This window comes from Ursus americanus, chromosome 16, assembly GCF_024610735.1.
Source record: "Ursus americanus isolate L20-20 chromosome 16, mUrsAme1.1.p, whole genome shotgun sequence".
NCBI classification, from domain to species: Eukaryota; Metazoa; Chordata; class Mammalia; order Carnivora; family Ursidae; genus Ursus; species Ursus americanus.
Window position 1 is genome coordinate 17,702,748 of NC_142142.1, and position 17,417 is coordinate 17,720,164.

General features: G+C 39.3%; 1 protein-coding gene across 8 annotated transcripts in view; it reads right to left on the minus strand.

Annotated features, from left to right (window-relative positions):
* DLG2 (discs large MAGUK scaffold protein 2) overlaps positions 1 to 17,417 on the minus strand; it is an 857,148-nt gene that overhangs the window by 363,377 nt on the left and 476,354 nt on the right. For all 8 annotated transcript variants that reach the window (XM_087868197.1, XM_087868200.1, XM_045815593.2 and 5 more), the window contains one exon: positions 13,183 to 13,251. In XM_087868197.1, coding sequence (XP_087724323.1) covers positions 13,183 to 13,251 — 69 coding nt within the window. The remainder of the gene's footprint in view (positions 1 to 13,182; positions 13,252 to 17,417) is intronic.

The following is a 17,417-nucleotide window of genomic DNA, read 5'->3' on the forward strand; positions in this document are numbered from 1 at the left end:
AAAAAGACTAAAAAATGTGGTTGGGATGCCTTTGACATTTGTGTTGAGGTAGGATGGTCTAGAGATGACAGTGTGGGGCTGGGTAGGCATCTGGTTTGTGGTCAGAGCTCCTCCCCTTCCCAAATACGCAATCTCGAGGAAGTCACCAACCTTGTGACACATCTGCAAACAGGATAAATGATTCTTAGAAAATTGCTACTGGGGTCAAACAGAATAATGTCCATGAGATTTCTTTGTAAATTCTAATACACTGTATAAACATAAGCCTAGTACCTTCAGTGTAAATAGCAAAAGGAGAGAGGAGCAAAAAAGGAAAAAGAAATGAATGCAGAATCAAAAGAAAAGAGGGAGGTGGGGCAGTTGATAGAGAGGAGGGAAGGGAGAAGGAAAAAGAGAGTAGGAGGGGCCGAGGAAAGGAGGTAGAAGAGAAGCATAGGAAGCTGCCGTAGCAAGGAAGGCTCTCACGGTTCTGGCACACAGGCAGATAAACAAGCAGACAAATACATCACACAAAAGCCAATGGAACAGCAGAATGATCAGAGATGGGACTCAGAAAATCACGTCTCTGCAGACTATACGGGTCTGATCAAGCAACTGGAGGTCTCCATCAGATGGCCTCCCTGGAGGAGAAAGTCAAGCATGAGTCAGCCTCCTCATTATACATTTCTAAATGGCAAGCCCTACTGACTTCACATTGCTCTGGTCAGTGCTCAGCTCAGAAATACATCCAGACACATTTGTAATCACTGCTTGTGCAGCCATTAATGATGGCACTTTCTCTTTGCCTAGTTAAGGCTTACTCATTGCTCAGATGAGAGCCTTCTATGACCCCCTAACCTCCCGGTCCCCGACTACAGGTCCCCTATTACAGGCGCTCTGGGCATCACAGGCCACTTTTTCATGGGACTTGGCATAGTCAGAGTTATATTTGTTTGGGTGATCATGTGATTAATATCTGCTTCTCTCTGCCAGACTGGGGGCAAAGGTAGTGTCTGCATGCCTCATCATTTTATTCCCAATTAATTTTATTGATTGGGCACAAACCCATGCAAATCGGTTAGAGCAACCTTAATACTGGAAAGATACCAGAAAAAGGGCAGTATACAAAGGGGGATAATGGGATGAATATAAGGTCGTGCCAGGATTACAAAGAGGAGATTTGTAGCTGATAAGTCTTTCTGCTAGTTTGGGCAGCTAAATCCCACATAGAATAGGTTTTCTGTATTCATTTTTACTAGCCTGACAAACCTATGACTGAGTGTTGTTTTTAAAAAAAATCCCTCCTTGGTTCATTCAGTACATTAACTAGCTCTTCAATGCCATCTCAGTCAACGTCATAGGTGATCATATTATCATTAGCATTAGTAATTAAGAGTATTGATGGAAAGGGGCAATTTTCTAGTTGAATATTCTGCAGCACACTGTTTTGAGTATGTTTAATTATACAATAATAAGGAGGAAGTTTATTCATAACTTACTTTGAGCCCTTTATTAAAACACTTTATTAAAAATGAAAAAGGTTTCCAAGGAAGGCATGCAGGGATAAGTAATAACACTGGCATTGAACTACGCACAGAAAATAAGAATTATTTATATAAAAGAAATCCAACAAACGAAATTCCCCAGTGGATTCTGTGGCATCCCTCTCAGATAAATTCCAGCGGCTTGGCAATGAATATCCTTCATGGCCAAGGCCACCAAACAGGATAGCCCAGCAGCTCTTGACAACCGGACTCCTGACCTGTCCCTCCCGGCTTTCTTCCCAGTCCTGCTGGGCAAAACAGATGCCAACAGTATGGAAACATTATTCCTCCGCTTCTTCTAATTTAGCACATTGCAAGAGAGGTGAAATCACCGTTAGGTGCTTGTGCTATTTTTGTTAATGTTCTTACATGAAAACTGGATTTTTGACAATAACTATAATGATAAAAACCTCCCAAACCTCAGGAATCATATTGAGCTCCACACTGTATTTCAACGTCTTGCTTGGGCCTCCAAATTGGCCAATTTGTAATAACAAAGCACATATAATTCTGAGAGGGCAGGAAAAGGTGGTGATTTAAAAATGTGGCTCTAAATCCCAATTCTGCCACTTAGTAGCCATGTGACCTAGGGCAGCACCTTTAACCCCTCTAAGCCTCAGTGTCCCCATCCATAAAGTGGGATAATGTGCCCATAAACAACAATAATAATTGTTGTCAGAACTAGATGAGATCCACAGAAAACACTTATGTCAGCTGCTATTAAATAGGAAATATTTAATGAAGTTATATTTTTAGCATTTGAATACAGAAAATATCCTGTTTGGACTTTGCTATCTATGTCTCTAGACCACCTGCTTTTATGACGGAGTGCTATATATTCTTTATTTTATGTCTTCCTTTTACATTTTTAAAATTTTTATTTATTTATTTTTTAAGATTTTATTTATTTATGTGACAGAGAGACAGCCAGCGAGAGAGGGAACACAGCAGAGGAGTGGGAGAGGAAGAAGCAGGCTCCCAGTGGAGGAGCCCGATATGGGACTCCATCCCAGAACGCCAGGATCACGCCCTGAGCCGAAGGCAGACGCTTAAGGACTGCACTACCCAGGCGCCCCTATGTCTTTCTTTTTTAAAACAATTTATTTATTTACTTCAGAGAGAGAGAGAGAGAGAGAGAGAGAGAGCACAAGCCTGTGCAGTGGTTGGTCGGCTGCAGAGGGAGAGAATCCCAAGCAGACTCTTCAGTGAGCATAGAACCCTATGTAAGGTACTATCTCAGGACCCTGAGATCATAACCTGAGCTGAAACCAAGAGTCAGACACTTAACTGACTGCCCCACCCAGGCACCTCTATGTTATGCTTTTCCTATTTCATTGTTTTAAGGAAGCCTTTCTCTGATGGAATAATAATGACAATGGTGGTTAATGTTTATCAAAGTCTTTAGCTAAAAAATATAAATCTAGATCCTCCTTGTCAACTCCCCAAATCTATGTTGATATTATACTTGAAATTCCAAATTTGAAAACTTCTATCTGCCCTATACAAGAAAGTGGACATTTTTTGGTTTTGTTTTGTTTTTGTTTTTCCCACAGTTGTTATTTCAACAGCAGATGGCGTTAGAAACCCAGGCCCTGGGAGAGAATCAGGATCCAATGAATTGGCCGCCCTTAACTATGCCCTCGTTCTCTGCAGCCTCAGCATGTTTGCAACACTGATTAATTTTTGGCAATCCTTAAAAGTTTGCTGTGATGACACCTTTTATACTTTCAACTCTACACATGTAAGGAAGAAAGATTACAAGGCCTAGGGAAGGATGTCTTATCAAGTAAGGAAATGGAAAAAAGAAGCAGTAGGCCAGTGGAAAAGGGGCTATGGAAAATAAGCTGACAGCTCCACTAGGCGCAGAGGTGGAAATTGCAGGGACGTGAGGAGAAATGAAAAGCAAACACATGGTGTGAACTACAGGAATCATAAGCTCTGGCATTATCTGCTGTTCTGATTGATTCCTAATGCGTCCTCTGAGGTTTAAGCTCTGAAGGTCCCTCCTCCCCCTGGAGATGAAAGGAGCAGTCTGTAAACTCCCTTCTTCCTTCCAAGCAGCTAGGATCACTCAGCAGGTGACCTAGCAACAAAAGAAAGGCTGAGACTCTCATCCAGAGCTTTCTCACCCAAGAGACGAGTCTGTCTTTATTGCACTAGAAATCACAAGAAAAATATTTTGAGAAGAGACAGGAGGAAATTTGATTTTTTCCTAAGCATTTCTAAAAATCACCTAGTTGCTTGTCTTTTAATTTTCCTGTATTCTCCCTAAATAAACTTTTAGCTAGCAGGAGAGCAAATTAAAGAAGAGGGCAATAACTATATATATTTCTTAATACATTCTAAAGATACACAAAAATCCTCTCCACTTAACCCAACTTGCCCCCCTGTTTTGGTGAAATCACTTACATTTCTGTGGTTAACAAAGGTTCATATTTGTGACCAGTGACTCCAGCAAATAACAACCTGAATAAAGCTTCTCTTTCAAGTCTGAAAGTAGTTCAGCATACCAGACCCCCCTTGGTTACTCTGGGAAACACTGCTTAGCACTGCTTTTGAGGATCAGGGTAAGGAAATGTGTTGGACAGACTTCAGGGTAAGGAAAGAAGTTGAACATTCATACTGATTATGAATCCTAAAGGATGGCTGGGTCTGTGAGTGCGTGGGTAGAGACGACCCAAGCCACTGCCTTTGAGGGCCAGCTGTCTAGAGCCCAGCGGTCCGTTAGGCCTCACATATGGAAATATTCTTAGAAGTTCAGAAGCCAAACATTTCTTCTTCAAAACTCATTAAACTATTCAATGTTAGAGTTGGAAGGAATCTAAGACATTGATGATTTAACTCAACCTGCTCGCTTTGCTTATGAAGTAACTGAGATCTGCTCAAAATCGCATGGTAAGAGCTGGCAGACTTGAACCTAGAACCCAGATTTCCTGTTTCTCAAGTCAATAATGCTTGTACTTTCTACAGTGACCATGTGTTTTGGAACTGAATATCTGGGTATTTAGACTAAGAAGACTATTTTAAGTCAGCATCATCCTGAAAAATCTGAAGCACAGTAGCTATAAAAAAGCTTTTCCTATCAAGGTAAAAGGAGTTGGGCAGAGAACAAGAGAGCCAATGATTCCAGCCAAGGTTCTGTTCCCAGAGTTCTGTTTCCTTGGAAAGCACATCTGTTTAGGCCCTACATGGGAACACCAGAGGTTTCCTGGCCCCAGTGGTGCCATGGTCTCAAGAGCCCAGAGGTCTTAGAGTGTGGAGAGGGGGTCTCTTGTGTCAAACAGAAGTTCATGGCTATTCCTATCAAGATAGGCCTGTCCCTCTAAGAAAGAATGACAATGATATCAACACAGAACAGTTAACCTGAGAGGATGGGTTTCCCCTAGACATATCTGGTTATAGACACAGATGCTTCTTGGTTATCCTTTGGATACTCAGAGACTTCTCTACTTGGGAGAGATATTTAGTTAGGGTCAATTAGACAAACGATCTAACTTTGTACAGAATTCCTTCTATAGTCTCACTGAGGATGGCTCTCTAGTTTCTTGTTGAGTGCTACTTGTAGAGGGTGGTCCACAGCCTCCGGGGCAGCTATTCCACTGAGGTGAAAATGCCGGTTAGTAGAAATCTGCCTCTATGACGTTGCTCAAAGGATCTTGTAAGGTGAGATAAAGCTAAGAGTACGCCCTCTAGTGGGTGAAAGGACGCTATTTGGGAGCTGAAGAGACTTCCTCCTTGCAGTGTTAGCCAAGTACTTTAGGTTTTGGCACATGATTTCCCTTTTTTTTAAACCTCTGCCTTGTTCCCAATACATTCCTCAAAGTTCAATTTGTGTCACCCCACCCCCCATCCCCAACACACACACCAGAAGCCTACCTGGTTTCCCAGAGGCAATCGCTTTTAACCATTTTGGTGTTAATTCTCGTGGTTACCTCCGCATTGTTAAAAATATGCTTACAAGAGAGCCTTTCTTTAAATTCTATTTTGTTCCCAGAATTACTTCTGCTTGCATGAGTCTAGTTTTCTCTGCGCATGCGTGTTTTAATCTTGTTTTTGTTATTTTGTGGATTTTGTTAAACTATTTGGTCACTTGTAGCTTGCTGTGGATATTCAAGAGTGAAATAGGAGAAAGGCTGCAGGGGATGCTGCAGGTAAGGGCAAGGCTTTTCCACTGACAGGCTTCAGGTTAGGTAAGCAAACCCGAAAACTGTCTCTGTAACTGGCTCTGCCGTATGGGCCACATGCAAACTAGCTTATCTCGGTGCATCAGAAGAAATTCTATTTCTTTAGAGAAGAGCCTTCATTTTCTGACTGGTGCTAAGTCCTTGCCTGGCAGCTGTTCTGTGTCGGGCGTGTGTACGCTGAGTGGGGGCATCCTCAGTCCTATTCTCAGACTTGGCGCTCAGTACCATCTGCTGTCACTATTCTGAAGTCTCTGAATTTCCTGGGCTCTGCCAGGCTCTGCCACCTCCTGAGCCGGAGGCCCCTGCCTGCAATGCTGCTGCACTGTGGTGGGCCTTTTTTGTGGGTGGCGTCCCTGGAAACAGAACCCTAGGAGACGGCATTTACGTACAACGCAGCAGCCCTGCCTCCGTGGGTGATCGAAGGCTGAGGTTGCTTTGTTCTGTTTGGCCCATCTGCTTTCCGTCCTCCAGAAGTGTGAAGGAAGCTTTTGGCCTTCGATGCCTCTCCCACTTCCTTTATCATTATGGGACTGTCCCTTTTTTTTATTTTTTCAGTGTCCTTTTAATGGGGTGCCAGGAGGAAGAAGAGGTGAAGGTGTGGTGGGCTGTAGCTGTCAACTTGAACCTGAAGCAAGGAGATCACACTGTGAATGGGGATGTTATTCTGCCTCCTAATGCCTGGCACGGTTAAAGAGGATTCACATATCGATTTAAGAAGCAGCAGTAACTCTAGGTGGAGGCTCGATTAGACAGTTTTGTTGTCTTCATGGATCAAATTAACTGGAAATCTGAAATATTCCCACTTATTTTATGTCAAGTAAACAGCAACTTAGGTGAAAAATATATAAGCATAAGGACTTTTAAAGTACATTCATTTAAAAAATATCCTAAGTAGTTGCTTTTCATGAAAGCATTAGGAAGGACAGTTTTGAAACAATGAAATTTCCAATTTCAGCTGATTGCCTCCACTCAGCAGTATAACACCTTAATGGGCATCCTGCTAAAGAGCCATTGGCCTATGCAAAGTGAAAAATGACTTTCCCACTATGTGCTCAGTGACAATGACTGTATGCCACATTATCTCTCTATTTGTTGGCCAGCTGGGCACATATAGCATGAATTTTAGTGTTCTGAACCTTATAGAGAATTACGGAGCTATCTCCTAAATATTCCAGCAATGCAACATTATTTCTACCTCCAATATCTTATTTTATATCCAGAAATGTTTTACATATATATATGTATATGTGTGTGTGTGTATATATATATATATGTGTGTGTGTGTGTGTGTGTGTGTGTATAAAATATGGATATACATATATATTTAATAACAAATGTTCAATGTGGGTCTTCAAACTAATCTAGGCTATAAAAGTTCTTTTTTCTCAGAATACTTGGACTAAGTATATATTCAGCTAGTACTTACTGAGGGTCTAATATGTACCTGCTACTTCTGCAGAAAGCTAGTGTGTCCTGTGCTATTCCCCCCCTCTTGGCTAAGGAGAAAACTCATGCCTAGAGAGGGGAAGGCTTCTGCTTAAGACTGACAACAACAGATGGCAGAGAGCCCAGGATTCAAAACCAATTCATTGATTCCAGATTCAGTTTTCTTCCATGACTGCAAGGAACACAATATTTTTCGTAGTGTATGATTCACTAAATACAAGGCAAAATGCTTTACATCAGTTAAAACAATGGATCATAGCTGAGAATACCATTTTTAAAAGATTTTACTTATTTATTTGAGAGAGAGAGAGAGAGAGGAGAGAGAGAGATCATGAGCAGGAGGGAGGGGAAGAGGGAGAGGCAGACTCCCCACTGAGCAGGGAGCCCAATGCAGGACTCATCCCAGGATGCTGGGATCATGACCTGAGCCAAAGGCAGATGCTTAACTGACTGAGCTGCCCAGGTGCCTAACCATTTTTGGTTTTAGAAAAAGAGTTACCCTTGGCACAAAAACAGACACATAGACCAATGGAACAGAATAGAGAGCCCAGAAATGGACCCTCGGCTCTTTGGGCAACTAATATTTGATAAAGCAGGAAAAAACATCCGGTGGGAAAAAGACAGTCTCTTCAATAAATGGTGCTGGGAAAATTGGACAGCTACATGCAAGAGAATGAAACTTGACCACTATCTCACACCATACACAAAAATAAACTCCAAATGGATGAAAGACCTCGATGTGAGACAGGAATCCATCAAAATTCTAGAGGAGAACATAGGCAACAACCTCTACGACATCGGCCAAAGCAACCTTTTTCATGACACATCCCCAAAGGCAAGAGAAACAAAAGATAAAATGAATTTATGGGACTTCATCAAGATTAAAAGTTTCCGCACAGCCAAGGAAACAGTCAGAAAAACTAAGAGGCAGCCCACGGAATGGGAGAAGATATTTGCAAATGACACTACAGATAAAGGACTGGTATCCAAGATCTACAAAGAACTTCTCAAACTCAATACACGAGAAACAAATAAACAAATCAAAAAATGGGCAGAAGATATGAACAGACACTTTTCCAATGAAGACATACAAATGGCTAACAGACACATGAAAAAATGTTCAAAATCATTAGCCATCAAGGAAATTCAAATCAAAACCACACTGAGATACCACCTTACGCCAGTTAGAATGGCAAAAATAGACAAGGCAAGAAACAACAATTGTTGGAGAGGATGTGGAGAAAGGGGATCCCTCCTACATTGTTGGTGGGAATGCAAGTTGGTACAGCCACTCTGGAAAACAGTGTGGAGGTCCCTTAAAAAGTTAAAAATTGAGCTACCCTATGATCCAGCCATTGCACTACTGGGTATTTACCCCAAAGATACAGACGTAGTGAAGAGAAGGGCCATATGCACCCCAATGTTCATAGCAGCAATGTCCACAATAGCTAAATCGTGGAAGGAGCCGAGATGCCCTTCAACAGATGACTGGATTAAGAAGTTGTGGTCCATATATACAATGGAATATTACTCAGCTATCAGAAAGAACGAGTTCTCAACATTTGCTACAACATGGACGGCACTGGAGGAGATAACGCTAAGTGAAATAAGTCAAGCAGAGAAAGACAACTATCATATGATTTCTCTCATCTATGGAACATAAGAACTAGGGTGATCGGTAGGGGAAGAAAGGGATAAAGAAAAGGGGGGTAATCAGAAGGGGGAATGAAACATGTGAGACTATGGACTATGAGAAACAAACTGAGGACTTTAGAGGGGAGGGGGGTGGGGGAATGGGATAGACCGGTGATGGGTAGTAAGGAGGGCACGTATTGCATGGTGCACTGGGTGTTATACACAACTAATGAATCATCGAGCCTTACATCGGAAACCGGGGATGTACTGTATGGTGACTAACATAATATAATAAAAAAATCATTAAAATAAAAAAAAAAAAGAAAAAGAGTTACCCTTGTATTAGGAAGTCAGGGGAAGGATTTTGTATTTTTTGTCTCATCTTAGCAGAGAATTAGAATTAGTGATTGTGGTTATCACAGATGTCATTGCACTAAAGTGGAAAGTAGTGCAAAAGGATAAAAAAATATTTATTGGCTAATCGCTAATCAGCTTCTGAAAGTAAGAAGGAAAAGATTTGGAAACGGCTTAAGAAGAAAATGCCATAATTTATACTAGCTGGAAGAAATCTTCTCTGTGTTAATGACCAATATGTGGACCGACAGCCATTCTGTGCCCTGCCAAGGGAAGTCTTCATAAGGCACAAAGAAGGTGAAGTAGAGACCAGTGGGCAGCTCAGTCCCCACACCCTCACCTCTACCGCAAACAGCTCAGCTATCTAGCATGTACATGGATCTCCAGATCTACTCCAAATGGTGGGTTATTAGCTCTGTTTAATGATTTCTAGGCTTAGAGTCAGTTCTGATTCTTTATCACTTTGAAATGGAAGCCCCAGGAAGTTCTTCACTGTGTCTGACATATCCTGAATGGTGTGACTAGTGCTCTCCAGCTCAATAAAGCCTTTTCATGCTGCAGTGCTGTACTGGAGAGTTTATTTTGATTTCAAATTCAAACTGTGCTTTCTAGGTAGGTGTCCTTGGGAAAATTACTTAACCTCTTTGAGAATCAAGATTCAGAAAAAAGGATACCTATTTTATATGACTATTTTGGAAATAAAATTAGAGAAGATAGATAGATGGATGAGGAGAGAGAGAGAATGAAAACATACCAGGTACCTAATAAGCACTTGATAAATGTTAGTTTCTTTTCTCTTCCCTTGAAGGAATATCCACAAATTTGAACTATTTTATTCCCAACAGTTGCACATTTTGAACGTAATCAATCTCTTTAATGATGAGCTCCCTTCTTCAAATCCTAACCCTGTCAAGGATTCCTTGATAGAATGCTGTCCCAGTCCTTTGTTAACTGTGGATGTCCTCTCCTTTCCTGTTCCACACGTCTGATTTAACATGCAGAATTCAAAACTGATCACTGTCCTTTGGAGAAAGTGACCAGCAAGTTTTGTGGAATAGTTTTTCTAAGCTAGGACACTTTCCAGAAAGAAGAAATCGACAGAGGTGGCATGGAGGGTGCACTCACAAGGCCAACACACCTGCACTCCAGGTGTTGACTGATGAACACTCTTAAGTGCAACTGGAGAATGTTCCCAGGCTGGGGAGACTATTTCCTCCTATGTTTATGTGGTGTCTTTGTCTTAAACTTTCTGAGATACATACACCAGAAATATAAGAGCGTTTCTTATTCTGGTCCTATATTCTTCCCTTTCGAGCTGAGGATAAGCCAATATGTAGAAAAGGCTTTTGTTATTCTTTAATGTGTTTAATGAGCTTTAAGTATCATCTTGGTAATTAAAATACTTTTATATATAAATATTAGCAGTGAAGCAATGAAGCAAACTCAGTGATTTAGATTGCTTCCTCAAATGATTATTACCTATGTATATAGGAATATGTCTCTCCAAAGCACAGAGATGAACCCATTCCTGACTGTTCTAATGAATCCTTATTTAATATAAATGCAAAACTCTTCTGCCTGATAAATTAGGTATATGTTATGTGGAACAATAACAGCAATGAACGTTATACTATACTATAGCAAACACACATATTATGCCAGTACTATTATAAAAAATAATATATATAACTTTCGTTCTTGAGAGAAAGTCTGTTAAGTATGTACATTTTACAGATGAGGAAATTGAGGCATATAAAAACAAAAAACACACAAAAAAACCAAGCAACTTGCTGTCACACAGCTAGTAAATTCCTGAGCCCAGATTTAAACTCAGGGAGTCTGGCTACGATCCAGAATCTAGACCACCTTAAATATTACTACAGAACCAAATGTTGTGACATATCGATTGATAATGTCCTATGCCTTTTTTTTTAATGGACTAGAACAAATGTTAAAATGAGGATACTGTCCTGTTGAGAAAAAAGTTACTTAATTCTCCAGAGCTAAATTCAATTTAGCCTACCATTCCTATCTCTCTGTTTTTATTTGTTTTCTAGAGGAACCAAAGTGGTTTGATGTTCTTTACCATCACAAACAGAAGAGGAGGGCAACCAGGGGAAGGAGGTGTCCTTTCAGGGAGGGTGCAGTGCTCACGGAGAGGCCACATTCCTTTTGCTCACTTTTTCCCTATAGGTTTGGGGACTTGCAAGGTATTTCCTTAGCTGAGGGCAGGAAAGGACACTCTATGAAAAGTATTTACAATATTTATGTTCTTCTAAAAGTTAAGACTAATATCTCTCTCCCAGGTGGATAACCATTTAGCCATGGAGTCTGCTGCTTTGCCCTATTGCTACACAGGATAGAAAAGAACCATGGGGACAGAAGACAAGAAGGTCAGCCAGGGAGAAAAGAGGTAAGGACTGTCCCTGGTAAGCTCCACCTGAGGGGGAAGAAAGATGGCTGCTGCTTGGCTTGCAAGCCTCAGATTTGAAGCTGCTGAGGACAGATAAGACATGGGACTCTGGGAATGGGAGATTGTTATGGTTCAGGCAGTGGTGAGAACAGGGGAGGGCACAGTGTGCTATTGCTAGGGCTTCTGTGGAAGAGACAGCTGGGTCTCCCAGGGGATCACTTAGCTGGAGGAGCTGTGGGAGTCTCCCAACATTGGTGCATGTTTGGTTATCCACACATTCAGGCTATATCACCAGAGATAACCAAGAGAAAGGGAACAGCCACAGTAGAATGGTGAGGAAGTACCACATCCTGTTTCCTTTTTTTTTTTTTTTTGCCCCAATACTACCAGAGGAGAAATCTAAGAGAAAGGACCATCTAGAGGGATGGTATGAGAGACAGAGTGGATCATATCCCTGTCAACTCCAGAACACTCTGGTGGAACCCAAGTCCTAATTATGTTAGAAGGAGGGGCAGAGGTCTGAATAAAACATAAAATTTTAAAATAGAAAGGACTAATAAATAATAAAGTTAGGGATTTGAATTGAAATGCCATTAAGGAAGCCTACACGTCATTGAGAAATAGGGTTGAAACAAAACTGGTAACAGATATTGGAGAAGTAAAATGACTTAATTTTTATACATCAATCAATTAAATGTTCTCAATTAAACCAGATATAATTATAAAACAAGTGGAGGGAAATATTAACCCTTTCCCGCCAGCCCCTCCAGGTTTTATCTGATTGGGGAATTCAGAAATACAAAATACTAAGTCCCCTACATGTAAGCCTGCCCAGCCAACATCTCCATTCTTTTTTTTTTTAAGATTCATTTATTTATTTTAGAGAGAGAGAACGAGCAAGAGAGAGTGCAAATGGGAGGAGAGGACCACTGAGCGTAGAGCCTGACACAGGGCTGGATCTCACAACCCAGAGACCATGACCTGAACCAAAATCAAGAGTTGGACACTTGACCTACTGAGCCACCCAGGCACCCCCAAAATCTGCATTCTTATCTCCTGCCCCACTGCTTCACATAGCCTAGGCGAATCTCTGAATCCTTTAATGGCCTTATGCCACCTCATGCTCATGTGTTCATGTTTTTGCACATGCCCTTTCTTCTGCTCAGAGTACCCTTCCTTCCAGTGTCTGTGGGGGCAAATATCCACAGGTGCTTCAGTTCTTAGCTCCAGAGTTATGTCTTCTCTGAAACCATCCTGACCTGCTTTCCCTTCCCTCTTTGATGACCATTCTCAGTCAGGTGTCCTTCCTGGATCTTCCATTAATCCCTAACATGCATCTCCTTTGTGATGCTTACACTGGATGCAAGTATGTGTCTGTATTTCTGCCACTCCCAACAAACAATGAGCCCTCTGAAGGGAAAGAAGAGATCTTATTTGACTTGTTAAACATAGTACCTAGCACAGTACTTGGCATATAATATAAGTTTATAGATATTTGCTAACAGAAGGAAGGAAGAAAGGAAAAAAGGAAAGGAAGGAAGGAAGAAAATTTCTTTATGCCCTAGTGATGAGGCTGCAGTTTAGTTTAAGAGAAGTATTATTAGTATTATTAATATTCTTATCTTACCCTTCGAGGGAGATGGCCCGTTGGAGAGTCACCGAAGGCTGGCGGGTTGCAGTGCTGTGTTGAGAATGGCTGCACAAAAGAAAGAAAAAACAAACACAGATCATTTATTTAAAATGTCTTTGCACATTCTAATCAGTCCTATTGTCAAGAAAAGAAACAATCTTGAAAGAAATACAGTAGAGATTAAATGTTCTTTGGTGATAAGTAGAATCATCCACCAAAATCTGGTACTCTATCAGATAAAGGGTTAATATTTCCTTATAATTTGATTTCAGCATGTATTATTCAAAAGTAACCTTGAAATGACAAAAAGACATGAAAAGAAACAAAAATATTTGGAAGAGGTAATTTTCATAATTTCATTATGATACAGTGTATTACTTTTCAAATGAAGAACATTTTTATAACACATTTTTAAACAGTGGATTTGAAAAATGGAGAAGTATTTAATTAGTATAAGTTTTCATATTAGTTCACACTTGCAACACTTTCTTGTAAAATTAATAATAATTCAGCTGTTGGATGAACACAAAAACTCAAAAAACAAGACCTCTGGTTGCATGCCAACCTTAGAATTTAATGTAAATCCATATTTTGTTTTGGTTGCATGGTAATACGACTGATTTTACAGATAAGCAGTTGAAATAAAAATTATAATGTTTATCATTCACTGAGCACTCATATTGCTTGAATCCCTTTTCTAAGTTTGTTTACTTCTCTCAATCCTATGAGCTACACAGTGTCCCCCTAACAGGTGAAGAAACTAAGGTATGGAGAGGTTTAGAAGATTGTCCCAAGTCATGTGGTAAATACCTGTGCTTGAGATAGCATCTAAACTGTCTGATTCAAGAGCCATTATTCTTAACCATCATGTTATATCATCTCCCAAATGGTGACAATTTTTCAGATTTGTAAGAATGTGTTTTGCAGTCTCAGAATACTCTTCAATTAGAGGTTCATCTGAGATATGTACAATAATAATCCAGCACCAAAAAGTAATGCTTTGTGGATTTCCCATGTGTTAAAATGTATGATAAAATTGTGTTTCAGTGTATAATTTTAGTTTGTAGTACTGATTTAATATCTTATAATATCTTGTAATATTAGTTACAGATGTGTATATATGTATATGTATACACACATATACATATACATATATACACACACAGACACACACACAGGTTATAAAGGCCTATATACACAAATATATGAATAAAAAGAAACCCGAGTCAGATGTTTGCAGAACATTAGACACCTTCACACAACTCCATAACTTCTCAGCACATACTTCTGAAAACATGGACATTGTCACAGAGAGCCAAGCTGTAGGCTCCAGATTTTCATCCAGAACTTCAGTCATTATGGATGAGAAGTGGTATCCCTCTGTGAATACCATTTAGTTGTGACATGATGACATTTATCTGTGGTTGAGGGAGCAGAATTTGGGCACTGTAGCTAAAAACTAGAAAATGTTTTTTAAGTTAAGGACTGTGCCCCTCTGTTTCCTGGCATACTTCATAGTGTCGAGCATGATACAGGTTCCCTGAACATGTTTGACTGACAGCGGAAAAGCAGCATAGCGTTCAGAAGCTGGACCCTGTAGCCAGATGCCTGAGTTAAAATCACAGCTCCACCGCCTGGACCAATGTGACCTTCCTCAAGTGATCTACAGCTCTCTGTGTGTTAGTTTCTCACCTGTGAGATCAGGATAGTAATAGTACTTTCCTCCTGCGATTGTTATAAGGATTCAGTGAATACAATGTTTAAAACAGTGTCTGTTCCTTCAACAGATGACTGGATTAAGAAGTTGTGGTCCATATATACAATGGAATATTACTCAGCTATCAGAAAGAACGAGTTCTCAACATTTGCTGCAACATGGATGGCACTGGAGGAGATAATGCTAAGTGAAATAAGTCAAGCAGAGAAAGACAATTATCATATGATTTCTCTCATCTATGGAACATAAGAACTAGGAAGATCGGTAGGGGAAGAAAGGGATAAAGAAAAGGGGGGTAATCAGAAGGGGGAATGAAGCATGAGAGACTATGGACTCTGAGAAACAAACTGAGGGCTTCAGAGGGGAGGGGGGTGGGGGAATGGGATAGGCTGGTGATGGGTAGTAAGGAGGGCACGTATTGCATGGTGCACTGGGTGTTATACGCAACTAATGAATCATCGAACTTTACATCAGAAACCAGGGATGTACTGTACGGTGACTAACATAGTAAAAAAACATAAAAAAAAAAACACCAGTGTCTGTTATATGGTAAAAGCTATAAAAGTGTTTGTTAAATAAACTAATATGATTTAGCAGAATGTGTATTTTAACATATTTAGCACTAAATAATAATAATTACTTATAGTCAGTTCCACAAGCTGTGTATTTTTGAGTATAATAAAAATTTGGTAATCAATATTAAATTAAAATATATTTTCTATTGTAAAAACATAAAATTATTGAAAATCAAAATAAGAGAACGTTTAAAAAAATCGCATATAATTCCATCACCTGTCTCAGATGTTACAGAATTATCTAATTTAATTATTGTAGTTGTCCTGTAGGTATGTATGAGTAGACACATTTCATATATAAAAAAACAAAACACACAAAACTTATCAGAAATCAATAGCTTGCAAATATGGAGCCAGAATTCAAACTAAAGCCTATCTTGTTGCCAAGTGTGTGTGCTTTCCATGCTTTGTTATTGACTCTCTATATGACAACATGTGCTTCATAAAGTTTTATATACACAGACCATATATAGCTTTATATCCAGCATTTGGTCATTATATTACAATCATTTCTTATAGGGTCTCCATAATTACTATTTCGGTGTTATATAATGTTACTTCCTCTGAAGATATATTTTATTTAACTGTTCTTTTGTGGTTAGATATTTGGGTTATTTCTACTGTTTTAATATTATAAATAATGCTTCATGAACATAATGATATCAATTACTTTTTCTTATTTGATAATTTTCTTTGACTATATTCCCCAAATGGAAACATTCACTAGGTTCTTGATTTATGTTATTAATTACTTTTCAAAAACTTTGAACCATTTTATTGCCTCTTGTGTATATATATATATATATATATATATATATATATATATTATGCACACATACACATATATATCTTCCATTTAATGTATTTTTAAATAATATAAAATATATATATATATATACCAGTTTCACCAAAGTCTTATAGGCACTAACACTATAATTCAAAAACTTGATAACAAGTACAAAATGATACTTCAGATTTACTTGTATTTCTTCATTAGTGAAAATGACCATTTTTTTTCTATATGCTTACTTGTTAATTGTATTTATTTTGTTTAAAATGTTTAATCCTTTCCTTTACCATATATATTACACTGGTTTAGCTAGTACCAACAGTCCTTTTGGGTAAAGATCAATGATGCCTGCTAACCAAGATGAATGAGTAGCTGGAATTTCCGATAGCTTCCTCACCATTAGCCTAGCTCATATAATTAAAACAAAGAAATATTCAGTAATCTCTCTTTACTTATCACTACCTACCTTAAACTATTCTACTCTAAATTACTCTAAATTATCGCAGTAATGTCCCTCTTAAAGTTTTAGTGACACTTAAATTAAATGTGGAATATACCTTGAAGTGCACATAGAATTTGACTCCTTGTATATTACACATGCAAAGTCAGCCAGTTTCTCCTAATGTGTAAATTTTGAACAAACAGAGCCTTTTACAACATGTAATTACCCTTTTACTTTACTAAGACAAATACAGTGAATTATTTGATAGTCAACACCTACAGACACAAGGGAATTTTTGTTTTTCCCTGATAGCAAAGTGTAAGCAGGTCTTGAATGGGGAACACTTGCAGTGGGTGTTTGGAGCTACCAGATGGTGATAATAACTGGTATTTTTAAAAAAACACTGAACATCTTCTCCTTGGAACCAAGCAGGTTCTATACATTCCATATTATTGACTGCGTAGACAGTATGTTGCTAGTTCTACCATGACTAACAAATGACAGGTAACCACCACCTGGCCCTTTCAACTCCTCAGGCAGAGGCCAGCCAGATGGAATTCTGAGAACCACAGGAAGCAGCAGGGGAGGAAAGCACAGCTAAAATGTCAAGCTTTTAACACTGGAAAGCTAAGTGCTCAGAATATCTTGGTCTTAAAAAAGCCCAGTCGTATCAACAAATGGCCGTCATTCTCCTTCTATCATTTTCCT